At 41.1% G+C, this 20,801-nt stretch overlaps 1 protein-coding gene across 3 annotated transcripts in view; it reads left to right on the top strand.

Moving 5' to 3' along the window:
* LOC132831018 (neurabin-2-like) overlaps positions 1–20,801 on the top strand; it is a 216,796-nt gene that overhangs the window by 122,140 nt on the left and 73,855 nt on the right. For all 3 annotated transcript variants that reach the window (XM_060849048.1, XM_060849047.1, XM_060849049.1), the window contains exons 3-4: positions 17,959–18,091; positions 20,054–20,174. In XM_060849048.1, the coding sequence (XP_060705031.1) occupies positions 17,959–18,091; positions 20,054–20,174 (254 nt within the window). The remainder of the gene's footprint in view (positions 1–17,958; positions 18,092–20,053; positions 20,175–20,801) is intronic.

Raw genomic sequence — 20,801 nt, 5'->3', positions numbered from 1 at the left:
CCTGACGAAGGGGCAGCGCTCCGAAAAATTGTGGTTTTAAATACACCTGTTGGACTATAACCTGGTTTCTTGTGACTTCTGACTTTGAGGTAGTAGGTATTAATTTTTCAAGCATCATTAAATTCTGAAAAGTATCTGTTGACTGTAAAGTAGAAAATTTAACCACGCTATTCGAAAAAGGGAAGGAGGCAGAAAATGGGAAATTGGGGGCCAGTTAGTTTGACGTCTGTCATGGGAAACATATTAAGAATTATCATTAAAGAGACAGTTGGGTATTTCCAAAACTCCGGGGTAATAGAGAAGAGTCAGTATGATTATATAAAAGGGAAATTGTGTTTAACCAATTTATTAGAACTTTTGAAGGAGTAACATGTGCTGTGGATAAAACGAGGCTGCTTGAATTTGCAGAAGGCATTTGACAAGGCTGTTGCACAAAGTAGGATCTTAAGGATGGATTAACATGGCTAGAAGATTGGCTGGCAGAAAACAAAGTATGCATAAATAAGTCTTTTTCAGATTGTCATTCACACGGGCCTTTGCTGAGGCTTCAACTTTTACCAATTTATCTCAGTGACTTACATGAGGGAAATGGGAAGCATAGGATTAAGTTTCAGATGACACAAAGATAGATCGGAAAGTGTGATGTGAAGATGATATAACAAAGTTGCAGACTGATAGATTAATTGAAAGGCAAAAATATGGCAGATAGCGAAAAATGTTCAGTTATTCACTTTGGTGGGAAAGTGTAGTACTACATAAATGGAAAACACCTGCAAAATTCTGAAGTACACAGGGATCAAGGTATCCTAGCCAGAGATACAAAAAATAGCAAGCAATTAAAATGTCTAATGAATTGCTATCCTTGATTATAAAAGGAAGTGAACATAAAATAAGAAGGTTTTCTTTCAGTTACATGGCCTTGGTGAGACCACACCTTGAATGCTGTGTGAAGGTTTAGTTTCTGTATTTAAGGAAAAATGTAAATGCACCAAAAGTAGTTCGGAGGTGGTTTACTGGAATGAAAACTGGACTGAGTGGTTTGTCTTAGAAGGAAAGATCAAACAGGCCGGGCTTGTTTCCATTGGAGTGTAGAAAATGATCCTGAGTGGTCTTGACAGGGTAGACATGGAGAGTATGTTTACTTTTCAAAATGAATCCAGAATGGTGGGGTTGGGGACTGTGTTGAAAATTAGGGTTTACCCTTTTAGGACAGAGATGAGAGGAAATCTTTACTTTCAGACAGTTGTGCAACTTTGGAACTCTCTGCCTCAGCAGGGACCGGAGTCTTTGGATATTTTTGAAGTGGAGTTGGATAGATTCTTAAACAAAGACAGGGCTTATTGGAGAAATTCGGCAGGTCTGGCAGCACCTGTGGAGAGAGAAATGGAGTTAACGTTTCAATTCCAGTGTGAGTCCTCTTCAAGACCACACGCATGAAACCCCTCCCCTCTCAATGTACCAAAGGGTGATCTGTTGATATCTTGCCGTGGGGGCCACCGCTGCTGATAGGGTGGTTTGGATTGCTGCTTCATCTGATGGGGAGATGCTGTATTGAGTATTTTACTCACATGAAGTGCTTTCATTATTTTCAATGCAGTGAAGCTAGCATGATGGTCTCTTCCGGTTCAATGTCGTTTTCTTATTACCTTGCCAGTGGACCACTACGTTTGGTAAGTCACATGATGAAACAGTAGCACTGTAATATGCAACACACCACTGCATCATTTGGCTGCTAAGTCATAGCTAGTCTGTCTCTTTACAGTCACATTTAATGAATAACATTCTTCCTTTTGAGTATAGTTTTGATGGATATTATTTTTCTCTGGTTGGTTAACAACAAGGAGAAAGATCTTAAGATTTATTTGCATTCATAATGAAGTATGACATTTTGAATTCAGATATGCAAAGTGTGATGGGTTAAAATTGTTTCAGCAGATAAATAATTAAATAAAGGTTGATAGACAGACAAGATAAGAAAGCATGGTGCCTTGTCTGGAACTGGGAAGTGCTGTTCTCAGAGGTGGATATGTAAATGATTCTAAGTAGCAGTAGTACATATCAGCAAATTTAAAATAATTTTAAAAATTGCTAGTTACTGCTACAAAAGTACTATGGGGAAAATAAAACTGAATGGATTCAATTTTAAGTTAGATTTATTGTGTAATTGTATAAGGGAACAAATGCCTGAAAGAGCTGGCATCAATGCAATAAGATTTGCCTGTCAATCATTGCCTGACAGGCCGCCTATTTGCGGAATGTTTCAGAGAACACCTCTGGGACACCCGCACCAACCAACCCAACCGCCCTGTGGCTGAACACTTTAACTCCCCCTCCCATTCCGCCAAGGACATGCAGGTCCTTGGCCTCCTCCATCGCCAGACCATAGCAACACGACGCCTGGAGGAAGAGTGCCTCATCTTCCACCTAGGAACCCTCCAACCACAAGGGACGAATGCAGATTTCTCCAGCTTTCTCATTTCCCCTCCCCCCACCTTTTCTCAGTCCCAACCCTCGGACTCAGCACCGCCTTCTTGACCTGCAATCTTCTTCCCGCCCTCTCTGCCCCTACTCCTCTCTAGCCTATCACCCTCACCTTAACCTCCTTCCACCTATCGTATTCCCAACGCCCCTCCCCCAAGTCTCTCCTCCCTACCTTTTATCTAGCCTGCTTGGCACACCCTCCTCATTCCTGAAGGATGCCCGAAACGTCAATTCTCCTGCTCTTTGGATGCTGCCTGACCTGCTGCGCTTTTCCAGCAACACATTTTTAAGCTGTCAGTCATTAAGGACTGTATCTGGAACAAGCAACTTTGGTAGGTTCTAACTATGCTTAAGTACGCCGGTGGGAACGAACTGTCATGTAACTCTGATGTAATGTAACTTGTTCTTAAGTCTGATATAATAAATGTATTCTTTTTATTGAGACTGAGCCTCACTTCTGCTGAAGACTGTCTGTTGGTACCCTTCCCCAGCTGCTATCAGTAATTTAGATTAATAGCAGTGAGTTGTAAGAATATTTGTAGCTTAAGTTGAGGTTCTGGATGTAAGTTTGCTCACTGAACTAGAAGGTTCGTCTTCAAACGTTTTGTCACCATACTCAGTAGCATCAACAGTGAGCTTTTGGTGAAGCACTGGTGGTATGACCTGCTTTCTATTTATGCGTTTAGATTTCTTTGGGTTGGTGATGTTATTTCCTGTGGTGATGTCATTTCCTGTTGGTTTTCTCAGGGAGTGGTAAATGGGATCGAAGCCAATATGAGTCCCGGCTTGCCATGCTTCTAGGAATTCTTGCGTGTGTCTCTGTTTGGCTTGTGCTAGGATGGATGTGTTTTTGCAGTCAAAGTGGTGTCCTTCCTGATCTGGAAAGATACTATTGAGAGTGGGTTATGTCTTTTGTGGCTAGTTGATGTTCATGTATTCCGATGGCAAGTTTTCTGCCTGTTTGTCCAATGTAGTGTTTGTTATAGCTCTTGCAAGGTATTTTGTAAATGACATTTAGTTTTGCTTGGTGACTGTCAAGGGTCTTTCATGTTCTTTAGTTGCTGTTTTAGTGTGTTGCTGGTTTTGTGGGCTACCATGATCCCAAGAGGTCTGAGTAGTCTGGCAGTAATTTCCGAGATGTCTTTTAATGTAGGGGCGAGTGGATAAGGTTTCTGGACACGTTTAATCTACTTGTTTGGGTTTGTTGCGAGAAAGCAGTGGACTGTGTTCATTGGGTCCCCATTCTTTTTGAATATACTGTACAGGTGATTTTCCTCTGCTCTACATAGTTCCTCTGTGCTGCAGTGTGTGGTGGCTCGTTGAAATACTGTTCTAATGCAGCTCTGTTTGTGGTTATTGGGATGGTTGCTTATGTAGTTAAGTATTTAGTGTTGTAGTTAAGTGTATGTGTTGTTTTCCTGTAGATACTGGTTTGATAGTTATTATTGATAGTCTTGAAGGTTTCCTCTAATTTGTTTTGTTCACTGATGATATCAATAATACCCTTACTGGCATAAACTTCACTAAAGAGAAGGAAAACAACAACAAACTGCCATTCTCAGATGTCGCAGTAGAATCAATAGTCAATGGGGAACAACGTCAACACGAAAACAACATATACGGACCAAATATTGAACTACAGAAGCAATCATCCCAAAACCCACAAATGGAGCTGCATTAGAACATTATTTCAATGAACCATCACACATTGCAGCACAGAGGAACTACAAAGTGTGGAGGAAAATCACCTATACCGTGTATTTGAAAAGAACAGGTACCCATTGAACATAGTCCGCCGTTTTCTCAGCAAAAAACCCAAACAAGCAGACAAAATGCATCCAGAAACCCTAGCCGCCCGCCCTGATATCAAAGACATTTCAGAAATGACTGCCAGACGACTCAGACCCTTGGCATCACGGTAGCCCACAAACTCACCACCAACACACTAAAACAGCAGCTAATGAACCTGAAAGACCCTATGCATACACCAAGCAAAGCTAATGTCATTTAGAAAATACCTTGCAAGAACTGTAACAAATACTACATTGGACAAGCAGGCAGAAAACTAGCCACCAGGATACATGAACACCAACTAGCCATAAAAAGACATGACCCTCTCTCACTATTATCTTTACATACAAATGAGGAAAGACACCACTTTGACTGGGACAACACATCCATCCTGGAACAAGCCAAACAGAGACACACACGAGAATTTCTCGAAGCATGGCATTTCAACCAGAACACTATCAACAAACACATTGGCTTGGATCCCATTTACCAACCCTGTGGAAAATGAACCGGAAATGACATCACCACAGGAAATGACATCGCCAACCCAAGGAAACCTGAACACAAATAGAAAGTGGGTCATACTGCCGGTGCTTCACTAGAGGCTCACTAAATGATGTTAGTTAGTATGGTGACGAAACGTCTGAAAATGCATCTTGCAGTTCAGTGGGCAAACGTACATCTAGATTAATAGCAATAAGAAGGATTGAGAGTAATGAATCTGCCAAGGTTTCTGAGTTGTTTCCAATGGACACAACTACAAACACAGTGATGGAGAGGAACAGGTGGATGGTGTGTACTTGGGTTTCCAGAAGGCGTTCAATAAGATGACGCATAAAAGAATAATCTGTAAGAGTGCTTGGAGTTGCGGGGAAGGTACTAGCATTGATAGTAACCAACCATTAACCAACCATAGAAAGCAGAGAGTTGGGTGTTTCTCTGGCTGGAGATCAGTGGTGAGCTGGGTACCACAGAGTAGGTGTTGGACCTGCGATTGTTCATGATTTTTATAAATGATTTGGAAGAGGAAACCGAGTGTAATGTATCCAAGTTTGCTGATGACACTAAATTGCGTGGGAAGGCAAACTGTGCAGAGGATGTGGACGGTCTGCAGGGAGACTTGGGTTAAGTGAGTGGGCAAGGGTCTGCCAGATGGAGTACAATGTTGGTAAAAGTGAGGTTATCCATGTTGGAAGTAAAAATCATGAGTCGGTATTATTTAAATGGTGAAAGATTGCAGCATGCTTTTGTGCAGAGGAATTTAGGACTGTTCACACATGAATCGCAGCAAGTTGATTTACAGGTGCAACTGGTAATCAGAAGTGCAAATGGAAAAGTGGCTTCCATTGCAAGAGGAATTGAATTTAAGAGCAGGGATCTTCTGTTGCAATTGTACAAGGAGTTTGGGCAGCCACACTTGGAGAATTGCGCGCAGTTCTGGTCTCCTTACTTGAGCAATATTGTACTGGCTTTGAACGTGCCGCAGAGGATGTTCACGAGGTTGATTCTGGAGATGAGGGGGTTACCCTATGAGCAGAGGTTGAGCCACCTGGGACTATTCTTACTGGAATTTAGAAGAGTGAGAGTGGATCTCACAGAAACCTATAAATTTATAAAAGGGATAAGTAAGATAAAGGCAGGCAAGTTGTTTCCGCTGGTGGGTGAGACTAGGACTAGCAGACATGGCCTCAAGGTTAGGGGGAGTAGATTTAGGACAGAGATGAGGAAGAACTGCTTTTCCCAGAGAGTAGTGAATCTATGGAATTCTCTGCTCAAGGAAGCAGTAGAGGCTGCTTCATTAAACGTATTCAAGAAACAGTTGGATGGGTTTTTACATGGTCGGGGAATTAAGGGTTGTGGGGATAATGCAGGTAGGAGGAGCTGAGATGATGGGTAGATCAGCCATGATCTTAATGAATGGAAGAGCAGGCTTGACCGGCCAAATGGCCCATTCCTTCTATTACTATGAAACAACAATGTGGATTAGGTATTAAACACAAAATCAAATTTGTTACTTAAATAAAACTTTGAATGAAATTAACAAGAGAGATTACAAGATAAGGGGGAGGTGCTGGCCTGGTGGTAATATCGCTGGACTGTTAATCAGAGGTCCAGGTAATGTTCTGAGGACCTGGGTTCAAATCCCACCATGCAGATGGTGGAATTTGAACTCAGTGAATATCTGGAATTAAGAGTCTAATGACGACCAGGAAACATTGTCAATTGTTGGGGGAAAACCATCTGGTTCGCTAATGCCAGCTTTACCTGGTCTATCCTACATGTTATTCCAGTTCGGGATGAGTAATAAATGCTGGCCTAGCTAGCAATACCCTCATTGTCTGAATGAAATGAAAAGATTTTCGTGGTGGGGTCAGGGTGGAGTTGCACAGATAACGCCCTCCACTGCCCACCTCCAACTGATTCATCTGTGTCTTCCTGTCCTCACAAAGTCCTGTTACCCTGCAGCAATATTACTTTGGGATGCCCCACTCGAGAGAGCTGCTGACCAGTAACTCTCTCCCTGAGTACCAGCACTGAGCAGTGGCCGGCCATCTTGGGGAAAAAAAAACTGATGGAATCATGGACTTCATGTGAGACCTGAGGTTTCAAATGGAGGTGTTAACCGCTTAGCAGACCCCAGCAAAGTGGAGAAGAAGTGGAAGATTCATTGAGAACTGCTGACCTACCTACCTGACATTTGTCTTTAATTACCTGCTACATGTATTGTCATGCCAAAGATGGAATGAGACTTTGACCAGAGATTAATTGGAGACAGAAGGGTTGTGAAGAGCCCAAGAGCTGACTTCACCTGCCGAAGGAGCAGTGCTCCAAAAGCTTGTAATTTCAACTAAACCTGTTGGACTATAACGTGGCATCATGTGACTTCTGTTATTGTCCACCCCAGTGCAACGTGGGAAACAAGTCAAGAACAGATGAGAAGGTGGTGTGTAAGGCGATGTTGTTTGATGACTTCTCTCTCTCCACCCTTAGACCCCGCTTTTATACTCGCTGGTAGGAATGAGGCAATAAAATTCCCACTGGGCTTTCAAATAAAATTATTTCATAAACCTAACGGAGGTTAAAATCAGTGTTGGCAGTACATTAATAGTCAATGGATAGACTGTCTCCTGCTTTGTCTCTTCAAAGATGAATTTGTCCCCTTATTTTTACTTGCAGGTTGTAACAGCAAATCATTGTTAATAAAAAAGACTACCTTGTGACTAATTACTTCTAAGAATCAGTTTGGCATGCTTAATAAATGAAATTTGCACCTGACTTAGGTTAATTCAGTTGAGCAGCCAGAGAAACTAGTGCAAAATTGCTGTTAATGAGGAAATAAATTCAACTGAGCCACATTCCCAATGGGGAACTGCATTCAAAGCCTGATCACGGTGTCAGTGATTCCCTACCTCAACCTTCTTCAAGTACCTGTTCCCTTGTTATCATTATGAGAACAGTGAGTCAAGTTGACTGATGTTCTTTTGAGGTTTTGACTCTGTTGTGCCATTTTTGGAAGGCTTTGTATAAAAACAGAATGAAATGCAATGTCAGCATACAAGGATGTTTTGATTCTCTGAGTTTTGCCTCAATTGTGCATCCGCTGTGTGATTTCCAGCTGCTTTGTCCAAAAGATAAAAACAGATGAATACATCACAGAACTGCATTTGTCAACAGAAACTTTTGAAGAGGCTGAAGAGAATCCTGAGCCACTAATGGGGTGCAATGAGGTACTGGACTGCAGAGTGGAGGGGAGGAGCCATATCCCTTATTTCTGCTCAAACAGAATGGGAGAGATTGTTCACAAAATCTTTCTCAAGTTCAGTTTACTATTAACATATAGCATTCTATTGTAAAACCTGAACTGCTTGATGAAAGGAGGACTATGGGTGGAATTTTGGAGGGCAAGAGTGACCATGGACAATTTCAAGAAATTTGGGAGAATCATGTGATAATTTGAGCAAGGCCTTTCTATTGGGGAGCCAGAAGTCACATTTTATAACTAACTTTCAAACCTCGATATGAGATTCTTACTAGTAACTTAAGCTCACCTCATGAATAGGCGTTTTCTGATTCTACCACCCACTGCGTAGAAACTCGAATTCCTGATCTGAACGTCAGAGCGGGTGCTTGGCAATACCAGCTTGCTACTCACTCCTCTGGACATTCACCTTAGACACCCAGCACCAATCTCTCAGGGAATGCTCCATGAATAGTTGCTACACACACCCCATGTCCATTGATATGGGCGTTCAATACATTCCAGTCTCTCTGCATATCTGCAATCCACTTACATTACACTTTTGCTCTTTAATGCTGCAGTTTAGAGTGCAGTGGGGATTATCATTAGAGTGGTGCTATGGGGACACTTTGTGTGCAGGGTTAAGCGTGTAGTGCATGGATTGGACCAGCATGCATCACAGAACTACTCACTTGTTTTCTTACTCACTCACTTAGTACCTTTCTGTCTGTTCACAACATCCCTGCTTAGCCTTCCTGCATCCTGCCTTGCCTTTTACCATTTTGCAAGGTGCACAGGATTTCTGTCCTAACTTGTGCAAATACAAAGCTAGAATGCCAGTCATTGGTGTCAGCATCTATCAGTCAAAGGGGTGGACATGTTGCAGCATGATTCCATGCTATGTTGGTCTCACACCTGCACCATATGCCTGCAGCAAATATGGAAAACGCACAGCGTGTGCTTCTAGTAAATGGTAATATCTTAAATCTAATGGGAGTAGTCCACAGTCAGTGAAAAGGAGAGCCCTTCAGACAGTGGGTCCTGCCACAATAGATCAAGTGTAGCCTCTGATACAGTCGAGGGATTTGGCGCTCGGACGTTCAGCTGCTCAGGGTGATAGTGTCAGGAGGATCTCCTCAAAGTGAGTCTTGGCTTTTGCTGCCCTATCGTGTGCTGATTTCTCCTGGAATGAGCGACGTGGGAGAATCGAGTGAAAAGCAAGTAAGTGACATGGCTGTTTGTAGTGGTGCAGGTGGAGAACGTTGGTGAGCACTCCTGAGTGAGTGGGTAGGCAGCACAGAGGGCATGCAGGCTAAGTGGTGTGGGCAATTTACATGGGTAAGAACAAGTGAGGGAAAATGTTGAAGGGAACAGATATAGTGATGGAGCATGAGCCTGGTGGTAATAGCAGAGTTGATGGGTTTGACACAGTAGGGGGAAGATGGTGCACATAGCTCGTACACTACAGGATGTTGCTGCTGATGGCTGAGACTGCATTGACTTTGTGCCAACAGTAGACCAAATCAGCAGCTTCTGATGGTGTGACCTCCTCTTCTGGTCCCTGGAGGAGGTGGGCATCATCCTCTGCATCATAACATCCACCAGATCCTTCAGATCCCTTCCCACAAAGCACGGATTATTTGTCCTAAGCAGGGCAAACTTCAAGGCTGCCAGCGCTTGATCAAATGTACAATGGCCTTTTAAAGTTGGTGCCATGAATACTGGAATATCCTGGTATTGGTGAGAACTTCCTGCTACATTAATGGGAGAGTCAGGCAAGCTTCTGGCGAGATGGGCACTATAGGGGCATGTAGGTTGGTGAATGAGGCGAGTTTGAGAGTCATAGAAATGTACAGCGCGGAAACAGACCCTTCAGTCCAACTCGTCCATGCTGACCAGATAGCCCAACCCAATCTAATCCCACTTGCCAGCACCCGGCCCATATCTCTCCAAACCCTTCCTATTCATATACTCATCCAAACGCCTTTTAAATGTTGCAATTGTACCAGCCTCCACCACTTCCTCAGGCAGCTCATTCCAAACACACACCACCCTCTACGTGAAAAAATTGCCCCTTAGGTCACTGTGGGTGGCATGGTGGCACAGTGGTTAGCACTGCTGCCTCACAACACCAGAGAATCGGGTTCAATTCCTGCCTCAGGCGACTCTCTGTGTGGAGTTTGCACATTCTCCCCGTGTCTGCGTGGGTTTCCTCTGGGTGCTCCAGTTTCCTCCCACAGTCCAAAAATGTGCAGGTTAGGTGAATTGGCCATGCTAAATTGCCCATAGTTTTAAGTGAAGGAATAAATGTAGGGGAATGGATCTGGGTGGGCTGCGCTTCGGTGGGTTGGTGTGGATTTGTTGGGCCAAAGGGCCTGTTTCCACACTGTAAATAATCTAAGTAATCTATATATTTCCCCACTCACCCTAAACCTATGCCCTCAAGTTCTGGACTCCCCATCCCAGGTAAAATTTGTCTATTTATCCTATCCATGCCCTCATAATTTTGTAAACCTCTATAAGGTCACCCCTCAGCCTTCGACGCTCCAGGGAAAACAGACCCAGCCTGTTCAGCCTCTCCCTATAGCTCAAATCCTCAAACCCTAGCAACATCCTTGTAAATCTTTTCTGAACAGTTTCAAGATTCACAAGGACGGAGACCAGAATTGCACGCAATACTCTAACAGCGGCCTAACCAATGTTCTGTAAGACGCAACATGACCTCCCAACTTCTGTACTCAATACTCTGATCAGGAGTGTTCCCTAGGACCTTACCATTAAGTGTATAAATCCTGCTAAGATTTGCTTTCCCAAATTGCAGCACCCCGCATTTATCTAAATTAAACTCCATCTGCCACTCCTCAGCCCATTGGCTCATCTGATCAATATCCCATTGTGATTTGAGGTAACCTTCTTCACTGTCCATACACCTCCAATTTTTGTGTCATCTGCAAACTTACTAACTATACCTTTTATGCTCACATCAAAATCATTTATATGAATGATGAAAAGTAGTGAACCCAGCACAGATCCTTGTGGCACTCCACTGATCACCCTTTGTCTTCTACCTTTGAGCCAGTTCTGTGTCCAAATGGAGAGTTCTCCCTGTATTCCATGAGATCTAACCTTGCTCACCAGTCTCTCATGGAACCTACTGCTCTGCCCTCCTCATTGTTACTTCTTCAAAAAACTCAAGTTTATGAGACATGATTTCCCACGCACAAAGCCATGTTGACTATCCCAAATCAGTCCTTACCTTTCCAAATACATGTACATCCTTTCCCTCAAGATTCCCTCTAACAATTTGCCCACCACCGACATCAGGCTCACTGGTCTATAGTTCCCTGGCTTGTCCTTACCACCTTTCTTAGACAGTGGCATGACACTAGCCAACTTCCAGTCTTCCAGCACCTCACCTGTGACTATCGATGATACAAATATCTCAGCAAGAGGCCCAGCAATCACTTCTCTAGCTTCCCACAGAGTTCTCGGGTACACCTGATCAGATCCTGGGGATTTAACCACTTTTATGCATTTCAAGACATCTAGCGCTTCCTTTTCTGTAATATGGACATTTTTCAAGATGTCACCATCTATCTCCCTACAGTCTATATCTTCCATATCATTTTCCACAGTAAATACTGATGCAAAATACTCATTTAGTATCTGCCCCATCTCCTGTGGCTCCACACAAATGCCACCCTTGCTGATCTTTGAGGGGCCCTATTCTCTCCCTAGTTACCCTTTTATCCTTAATGTATATGTAAAAATCCCTTGGATTCTCCTTTAATTCTACTTGCCAAAGCTGTCTCATGTCCCCTTTTTGCCCTCTTGATTTCTCTCTTAAGTATACTCCTACTGCCTTTATACTCTGCTCAGGATTAATTCGATCTATCTGTCTATACCTGACACATGCTTCCTCCTTTTTCTTAACCAGACCCTCAATTTCTTTAGTCATCCAGCATTCCCTATACCTGCCAGCCTTTCCTTTCACCCTAACAGGAATATACTTTCTCTGGACTCACGTTATCTCTCCTCTTAAGGCTTCCCATTTTCCAGCTGTCTCTTTACTTGCAGACATCTGTGTCCAATCAGGTTTTGAAAGTTTTTGCCTAATACCACCAAAATTGGCCTTCCTATGATTTAGAACTTCAACTTTTAGATCTGGTCTATCCTTTTCCATCACTATTTTAAAACTAATAGAATTATGGTCGCTGGCCCCAAAGTGCTCCCGCACTGACACCTCAGTCACCCGCCCTGCCTTATTTCCCAAAAGTAGGTCAAGTTTTGCACCTGCTTTAGTAGGTCCATCCACGTACTGAATCAGAAAATTTTTTTTGTACGCACTTAATAAATTCCTCTCCATCTAAATCCTTAACACTATGGCTGTCCCAATCTATGTTTGGAAAGTTAAAATCCCCTACCATAACCTGTCTCCTTCCTTGTGGGCGGCACAGTGGTTAGCACTGCTGCCTCACAGCGTCAGAGACCCGGGTTCAATTCCCACCTCAGGCGACTGACTGTGTGGAGTTTGCACATTCTCCCTGTGTCTGCGGGGTTTCCTCCGGGTGCTCCGGTTTCCTCCTTATTCTTAGGATGGGACAAGAACGCATGCTCGGCCTGCCAAAGAGAAAACTTCATAATATTCAAAATAAAATCATACTTTGTCAGAGATGGTAATATTCAGCTCAAGCAGGTCCATCTAATTCATTTTCTCTGCTCCTGTTAACCATATGATTTAATGATGAAGTGGTGGCTATGAAGAATATGTCGGTCTCCATTAATGAGTCCGTGACAAACCGAAACAAGGTGTGAGGAAAACTCCTGTTTAAAGTGCTCTGAGAAAACTACACCTTCTGGCTTCCCAGAACAAGCTTTACTGAAATAACTTTATTTATGCCTTTCTAAACAGAAAATAGCAAAGAAGACAAATAACATTCTACTCAGATCTTAAAATAAACTACACTCCTTCATCAATTAAAAAAGTAACTAATACATTGAAATGTAAAATGGAATATGTGTATAAAATCCCAAATATAATGAGTAATCCAGCATCAACACCTTTAGTCTTCATAAGTTGGATTGCATTTTTTTTTAACTATTGTCACATCCAATCTTTTATGTGACTGAATGTACCATAGGATTTATTTTTTTTTCCTGAACATTTGCATATATTTTTAAAAAATCAATATTTGACAAGAAGTAATGTTGGGGACTTTAAATGAAGTTGGTTCAGTAAATAGTTGCCTGCAGAAAGGTTATGACAGGCTGAGATTTTGAGTGAAGGCAATAAGCTGATGTGGAAGGAAGTCTGCAATGCGGGTATAGCCATCGATTATCGCAGAAAATATTTCTACTAATTGCAAGGGAATTCGTTTCCCGAGCCAACAGGGAATATTGACTAGATTTTCATGCCAAGTTCATGATCCCAGAGTCAGAAATGTAAATGCTACTCTTGCCATGATAGTCACCAAATATTTAAATGGCCTCGTTTTTAGGCAAATTCGATCATATCCAGACAGGAGTAGAGGGACAGTAATATTTCAGGTTGTGGGAATGTTCCTCTTTGCAGTCATGACCCAGATTGAGCTCATGCTAGATCCAAAGTTAGTTCAGGAATCTGGCATCCTCACACGTGCGTATGGAAACAGAAGCGGGTGTTATCGAGCAGGAGTGTGTGCAGAGAGCAAAAGCAAAGTACATGGAAGGTGACAATGCAAGGGCTGAAGATGCAATTGCAGTGTCCACAGTCAAAATGGAAATTGAAAATCCAGAACTTACTTGCATCACGGATATGGGCACATTCGTGTTTGATGTCACAGAAGGACAGTACAAAAATCTCTGAGCCACGTTCACTTGCTGAATACCAGTTTGAAATTGAATTGTTGTTTCAATAGCTGAAGCAAGTGTTAGGTTAGTGTATGAAAAAGCAATCTAGTATTTGTTATTTCTAGCAGTGGGAGGGAAGAAACTCTCCCCATGGGAAAGGAAAAAGTGTAGACTTGTGAAAGATTCATGTCATTCACATCAGCAAGGAATCATACAACTGTCTCAATGATTAACGGAAAAGAAATTGAAAAGAGTCAGTTGAGTTAAAACTTAAAAAATTAAGATAGGAGTGAAATTTCTATGGAATTGATTATCGATGAAAAGATAGTGTTGAGAACAGGTAGAAACTCTGCTGTTTGCGTTAAGCTCTTTCTGTCATGTAGATGCCTTTTCTTTTTCTTTGTCATAATAAACTTATATTCTGTTGTTGAAGAACACTTGCAGCCTCATGTCAATGTGTTTCGATGACTAAACACCCCATGAACCATCTACAAAAGTTAAATATCGGGTCTGTGCTGGGATCTGTCCAGTAGTACCATCAGCTAGAATCTTAATACTAGTGTTTTGGAAATAATTATTTTATGTTGATGTCAAAGTGGTGGAGCCATTAATGTCAAGATTATTTTATGCCAGATATTTGAGGTGCATATAAATTATTAGGAACATGTTCTGAAAACCTGATACATCATGCCAGAGGTTGCTGGTGTAGTACTAAGAGTCCACAAAGACAGATTAAAGAGGGAATTCAACCCAAATGAAAACTGGAGGCTTTCAGTCAAATCATTAGGTTTATTAAAATCAGCTGTTGCTCAGTTTCCCAACCCACACTTGCTGTAGCTGTCTAGTTTTGGCTTTTTTGGGGGTGTTACAGTGGGCAATCAGTCTATCCACTCCAAGGAGATGAGTGGGTACTTGAAATATAAAACGACTGTGGCCCTCTGCCATTCTGCTTTTACACATTAACTGCGTTCAGCCCCGTTTTGCAAGCCGGGCAAAGCCTAATGACAACGTCAGTAGGTGAAGGCCAAGGTGACCTTGTCAATTCAGTGTGTCTATCTGGGCAACACCCAGTGATTAGGAACCCTGTAATCCTGATCTCCTGCATCAGATCTCTAATCCCAGAGTGGAATTTAGAGAGAGTTCAGCACAAATACAATCTAATTCTTCATAATCTTAATGTATTAATGTTTTTCAGAAATCAACATAGCACTTAATATACGGGTAGTTCTTCTATAATGCAATGGTTGCGCTTTTGTGCAATCCCATATTGTAGAAAAATCAAGCTTTCGAAACAGCGCTTAAAGTGTTGGCGATGTAATCATGTTACAGCCAAAGTTAGCACTTTAAAAACAATGTCCGACTTGTCAATTACGCTAACAAAATGCGTTTTATAGCATAGCGACCTGTGCTCAGTTGTGTATTACATCTGACTAAATCTTAGCAATAGCGTTGGCGATAGAATTGCAAATGTCTGTGCTAAAAATCTTGAATTTCTGGAATGCAATGTGTTATGTGCATCTACTGGTGTATGAGTGACCTCAGTATTTTAGCTGTCTCTTCCATATTCCAATATACAACACAGTGGAACATTTGTTACAGACATAAACATTCCATCCTGAAAGGAGCTCTGTTCCCTCTCTCAGTTTTCAGCCAGTTCGAATTTCATCCTAATTTTCCCCCATCATGAACATCAGGAGTTCAAATTAAAGGAGGCTCAGTAAACTGCGACCAGCAATTTTTCATAGATAGACTCGTGGATGTAACCATGGTAACCTTCTCATCGTAAGTACTCTTTAACAACAGTGACACAAAAGAAAACCATCTATGCATGTAAAAACTTGAAACAAATTTATGCAAATACTAAGAAAAATAGCAAGGTGCAAATAACCCCAATCAGTTTAAGTGGCCTATTGAACATTACGTGAAAGAAGTGGTGGCTGCATTTAGCCACTAGTCAGACCAATTAACCAGGAGGCCAACAGCAATTTCTAACACTTTACTGGTTTTATGAAAAACCATACAGGCGACAATAATACACTGAAGTGAAATCTTAATAATTAGTTTGCATATATATTCCTCCAACTGCATCTGTTGACTGATCAGATCTCAATGTAATACAAATGCAAATTTCACAGCTACTCCTGAAAGTTTCTGAGGCAGTATGGAATGCCAAATGAAGTTCTAGAGAATCTTCAGTGGCAGAAGAGACCGCATCAGCCTGATTGGTTTATGATGGTGTTTATGTTCCCTTTGCGTTTCCTTTCATCTCTCTGCACCTCAGGGTATGAGCACAACCTTCTTTTCCTTTGACCTTAAGTTTACATTCCACATGTTATCATGATGGAACAAAACTCATCAATAATGCTCATAAGATGTTGTATCACACTGAAGTAAATACATAAGCCTGGTTTATGTGAACTATCTGATATTGTTGGATATGTTATTTCTCCCAATTATGACTCAACAATGGAATCAAAAACCTCAAGTTATGCTGTTTCTTGAAATCAAGAAATTTACCTTTTGTGAGAATTTTCATAACCTCTGATAATTTTACAATAGTGTGATTTTAACATTCCATCCGCAGTAAGCATTTGCCATAAATGAAAACGATCTGATATTTCCACCTATTTGTGTGCCTATGTACTCACTCTTTTTGTTGGATCATTTGTCTTTAAAAATGTGTTAGTGCCTTTTCATTTTCTCTAATCTACCTATTCGGAGATTTTATCACACTCCTCTGGAGTAGGTTGGACTTGAAGCCAGGTATCCTGGATCAGAGATAGTGACAATAACCCTGCATCATTAGAAATTGTATCAGTGCTTTGTTTACACCATGCCTGTCATTTACTTTAGGTATCCATTGTCTCCATTTAATCTTTTCTGGGTATTATTCAATGAAAATTACATGTTTAGAAATGCAATTACTACTTAAATAAATTTAGGAAGCAAGGGTTTGAAAATTTGTTTCTTTTAATTAATAATTCCTGATTAATGCCATGAAAGGTGGACAAGGACTGGACTGAAGATCAATTTCAGTTGGCAATCAAATCATGGCTGTTAGCCTTTTCTGTCTTGGATCATTTGTGTCATTCTCACTTCTGAGCCCGGAGTTTGCTAATTCAAGTCTAACAGAGACTTACACATGTTATCCAGGCTTTGCAATCTGTACATGGCTAAGGGAATGCTTCACTGCCAGAGGTTTTCTAAAAAAATGTCAAACCAATGACCTGCTGGCCTCCTGGTAGATGTAAAAATCCAGTGGTATTATGTTGAAGAAGTGAGGGAAGGGAGCCCTGTTGCTGTAACCAACATTTATCCTTCAATCAGCAAATCCAAGGCAGGTTGTTATTGGTCACTTTTGGACATTATCATTTTGCTGGTTTGTGGAATCTTACTATGGGCAAAGTGGCTATAAGGTTTGTTACATTTGCTGCATTGGCCTTGCTTCATTGGCTGTCGAGTCCTTTGTAGTGTCTTGTAAAAGGTATTGTGTAATTGCAAATGTGTTTTGTAATTTTTGTTAAGAGTAGGACATTTTTCAACACATTTCTAAAAGTGATTTCATGTAAAACTGGGAGTTAGATTTTCATTTCACAAAATGAATCATTAACACTCTTCCCTAACTCCTGTTTATTGAGTGGGGGCTGCTACATATGTGCATTGAAGCCTACCAACCTTGCTTCTACTTCACTTAAATCTGGTTTTATTTCTAAGTGGATATCAGGTTGCTAGAAAGGACAGTGAAAGACAGACCACTCTCTAAGCCTCTTTAAACAAGGACTGTGAACATTTTCTTTCAGAAACTACTTACTTGCGGCACATTTTGCAAGTAGGCCTGAGTATACTTAAGTTGATGTATGAGGTACTGAAGCGTGAAGATATGTTTAAGGTGTGAAGGGAAAAGCTTTATCTGTGAGAGAGTTAAGCCCTTTGAATATCCAGTCATCAATGCGAGTATAATTTCTGTTGCCTTTTGATTATTCGAATATCAGTTATTTGACAAGCTCAGGTTCAAGCTGCAAATGTGTTGCTGGTCAAAGCACAGCAGGCCAGGCAGCATCTCAGGAATAGCTAATCAATTGTTTTATTATTAAAAAATCTCACTGTTGTTCTGCCAGGTATTCACTACTTATTCCAATGAGGACTATGACAGACGAAACGATGATGTGGATCCCATGGCAGCATCAGCAGAGTATGAACTAGAAAAGCGTGTGGAAAGGCTGGATCTCTTTCCTGTGGAACTTGAAAAGGGTAAGTTATAGCTGTGCTCCAAAATATTAATCTAATTTTATATCTGCTTGTTTTGGAGATACAAAGTTTTAAGGCAGGTTATAATGTTGCAAAGCACTCTCACTTTTTGTAGAAATACTGCAAGACATGTTGTGTTTCTCTTACACTTCCTGTTTTTATTTCTGATTTCCAACATCTGCAGTACTTTCATTCTAATTCTGGTGTCTTGTTCTCAGGCTGTGAAAATGATTAATATACAAGGGACTAGTTGGACACATGAAGTTACTAGCATAATACTGCTGGTCAGCAGATGACATATTGTACCGTTTCCACCAACATTTAATAACATTGGTAAAATTGCAGAAATAGTTGTTGAAATTCATAAACAGTAATCTGTTTCAACATTAAGTAATTTTTTGTAACATCTATTCACAAAATGTTTAAACGGTATTAGCGTGATCTAATATTTTTCACAGAAAATTCCAAAGATTAGAGAAATTTATATGTATTTCATATATGTGTATGTTATAGTATGTGTCACACAGAGAAATGAGACAAAATTTATTTTTTGTAGATGCAAAGGGTCTAGAGGATAGAGCATAAAGGCAACCGAGCTTAGAGATGCAATTTGATTCTCATTTTAAAGTGATTTGTTTTTTTTTATTTTTATGTAGTATTTAACAAAACCTATGCAAATTGAGAGGCACTGATGAGAAGTTTAATGGAGAATCGATGTTAGTCTATGGTACAGCACGAACTGTTAACCACCCTACTTGTCATCTCTAGTGACTGTTTTCCATGCTGTTACCCCATCATGGTTTCATTGTTTAGTGCTCCCACACAGCAAATGCTCTTTTCCATCAGTTTCTCTTCTGTCATTGCAGTTTCTTCCTAATTTGTCAATGAAATGCAGCCTTTTATTGGTATCTGTCAGTATGGGCCAATACAAAATGCAATATCAGCATCTTGCTTGACCCTGAACAAATCTTCAAATCTCACACTAGATTTGTTGTCAATATCTCTGTCTTTCACATGTAACAGAGCTCAACTGTGCTTGAACATTAACCCCCTACCCTCCATCAGTTGCTTCTGAAACATTCACTCATGCTTTCATCACCTCTAAGCTCAGCTTTTCCAGTATCCAAGCTCCATTTGACATAAACTCTATCTCATCCAAGTTCTATTCCATGCATCTTATAATCTTTTTTCTACTGTATTTGTTCACCTATACTAATTACCTATCCTACAGCAAAATCTTGCCTACACAACTTTATGAATTCATTTAATCTTTCGCATTGAATCATAGAATGATTACAGTAAGGGACGAAGCCACACAGACTATAAGGACAGTGTCAGCTAACTTCAGTGTTATTCCCTAGTTTCTCATAGAATGCCTACAGTGTGGAAGCAGGCCATTTTTCCCATCAAGAGCATCCCACCCAGACACACTTCCCCTTCCCTTTCCTTGTAGCCCTGCATTGGCCAATTCACCTAGCCTACACATTCCTAGTGACTATGGGCAATTTAGCATGGCCAATCCACCTAATCTGCACATGTTTGGTCTATGGGAGCAAACTGCAGCACCAGCAGAAACCCACACAGACATGAGGAGAATGCACAAACTCCACACATGCAGTCACCTTTCATTTCTCTAATCTGGCTCTACAGTGCACCCATTCCCCACCTCCACCCATTTCATCCATCACAGCATTACACTTCAATAATATTTCCATTGTTTTGGAATTAGTTTCCTCTGCTTTCCGCCCTGACAAATGTTTCTCCACCTTCAAATATCCTATAAAATCTGATGTACTTGACAATGCCATCAGTCATCGTCCTAAAATCTAACTCATAACTTCTGTTTAGTATACATTCCTTATGCTTCTCTCTACTTAATGAAGCTTGGGATATTTCATTCTGCTGAAAGTGCTATGTATGTAAATTCTTTCCAAAACTGAGATTAACCTTTCTTTCTGACTATAGATGGTGATGGGCTGGGTATCAGTATCATTGGTATGGGAGCTGGAGCCGATATGGGCTTGGAAAAGCTTGGAATATTTGTGAAGACAGTAACTGAAGGGGGAGCCGCTCACAGGGATGGCAGGTACGGCTTGTTATGTTTTAACGAGAATTAAAGTTCAAAGTTTGGGAGAAGATTTGTAGCTCGGGTGCTCGTTGTTGTGTTTCTGTTCGCCGAGCTGGGAGTTTTTGTTGCAAACGATTCATCCCCTTTCTAGGTGACATCCTCAGTGCTTGGGAGCCTCCTGTGAAGTGTTTCTGTGATGTTTCCTCTGGCATTTATAGTGGCAGAGACAAGCCACTATAAATGCCGGAGGAAACATCACAGAAGCGCTTCACAGGAGGCTCCCAAGCACTGAGGATGTCACCTAGAGAGGGGACGAAACGTTCGCAACAAAACCTCCCAGCTCGGCGAACAGAACCACAACAATGAGAATGAACGTTATTTATAACATTCAAGAACACTATGTACCTAAATAATATCATATCTGTGCAAAAGTAAAGCAAGAGATGCTAATGTTTGGCTATCAGTTTTGGTAAAGACCAAGTTTGGCCCTAAATATGACACATTTCATCATCAGATATTGTCAGCTTGTAATGGAATTTGTATGCAGCATTGGAAATGCTAAATATTTACCAAATAATTGGTGAAGGCTAGAGGATAAAGCCAGAAATGCCTCAAGATTAAAAACTGCTATTCAAGTGAAAGTTC

The sequence above is a fragment of the Hemiscyllium ocellatum genome, chromosome 32, assembly GCF_020745735.1.
Source record: "Hemiscyllium ocellatum isolate sHemOce1 chromosome 32, sHemOce1.pat.X.cur, whole genome shotgun sequence".
NCBI classification, from domain to species: domain Eukaryota; kingdom Metazoa; phylum Chordata; class Chondrichthyes; order Orectolobiformes; family Hemiscylliidae; genus Hemiscyllium; species Hemiscyllium ocellatum.
This window is presented reverse-complemented; position numbering and strand designations above follow the sequence as displayed.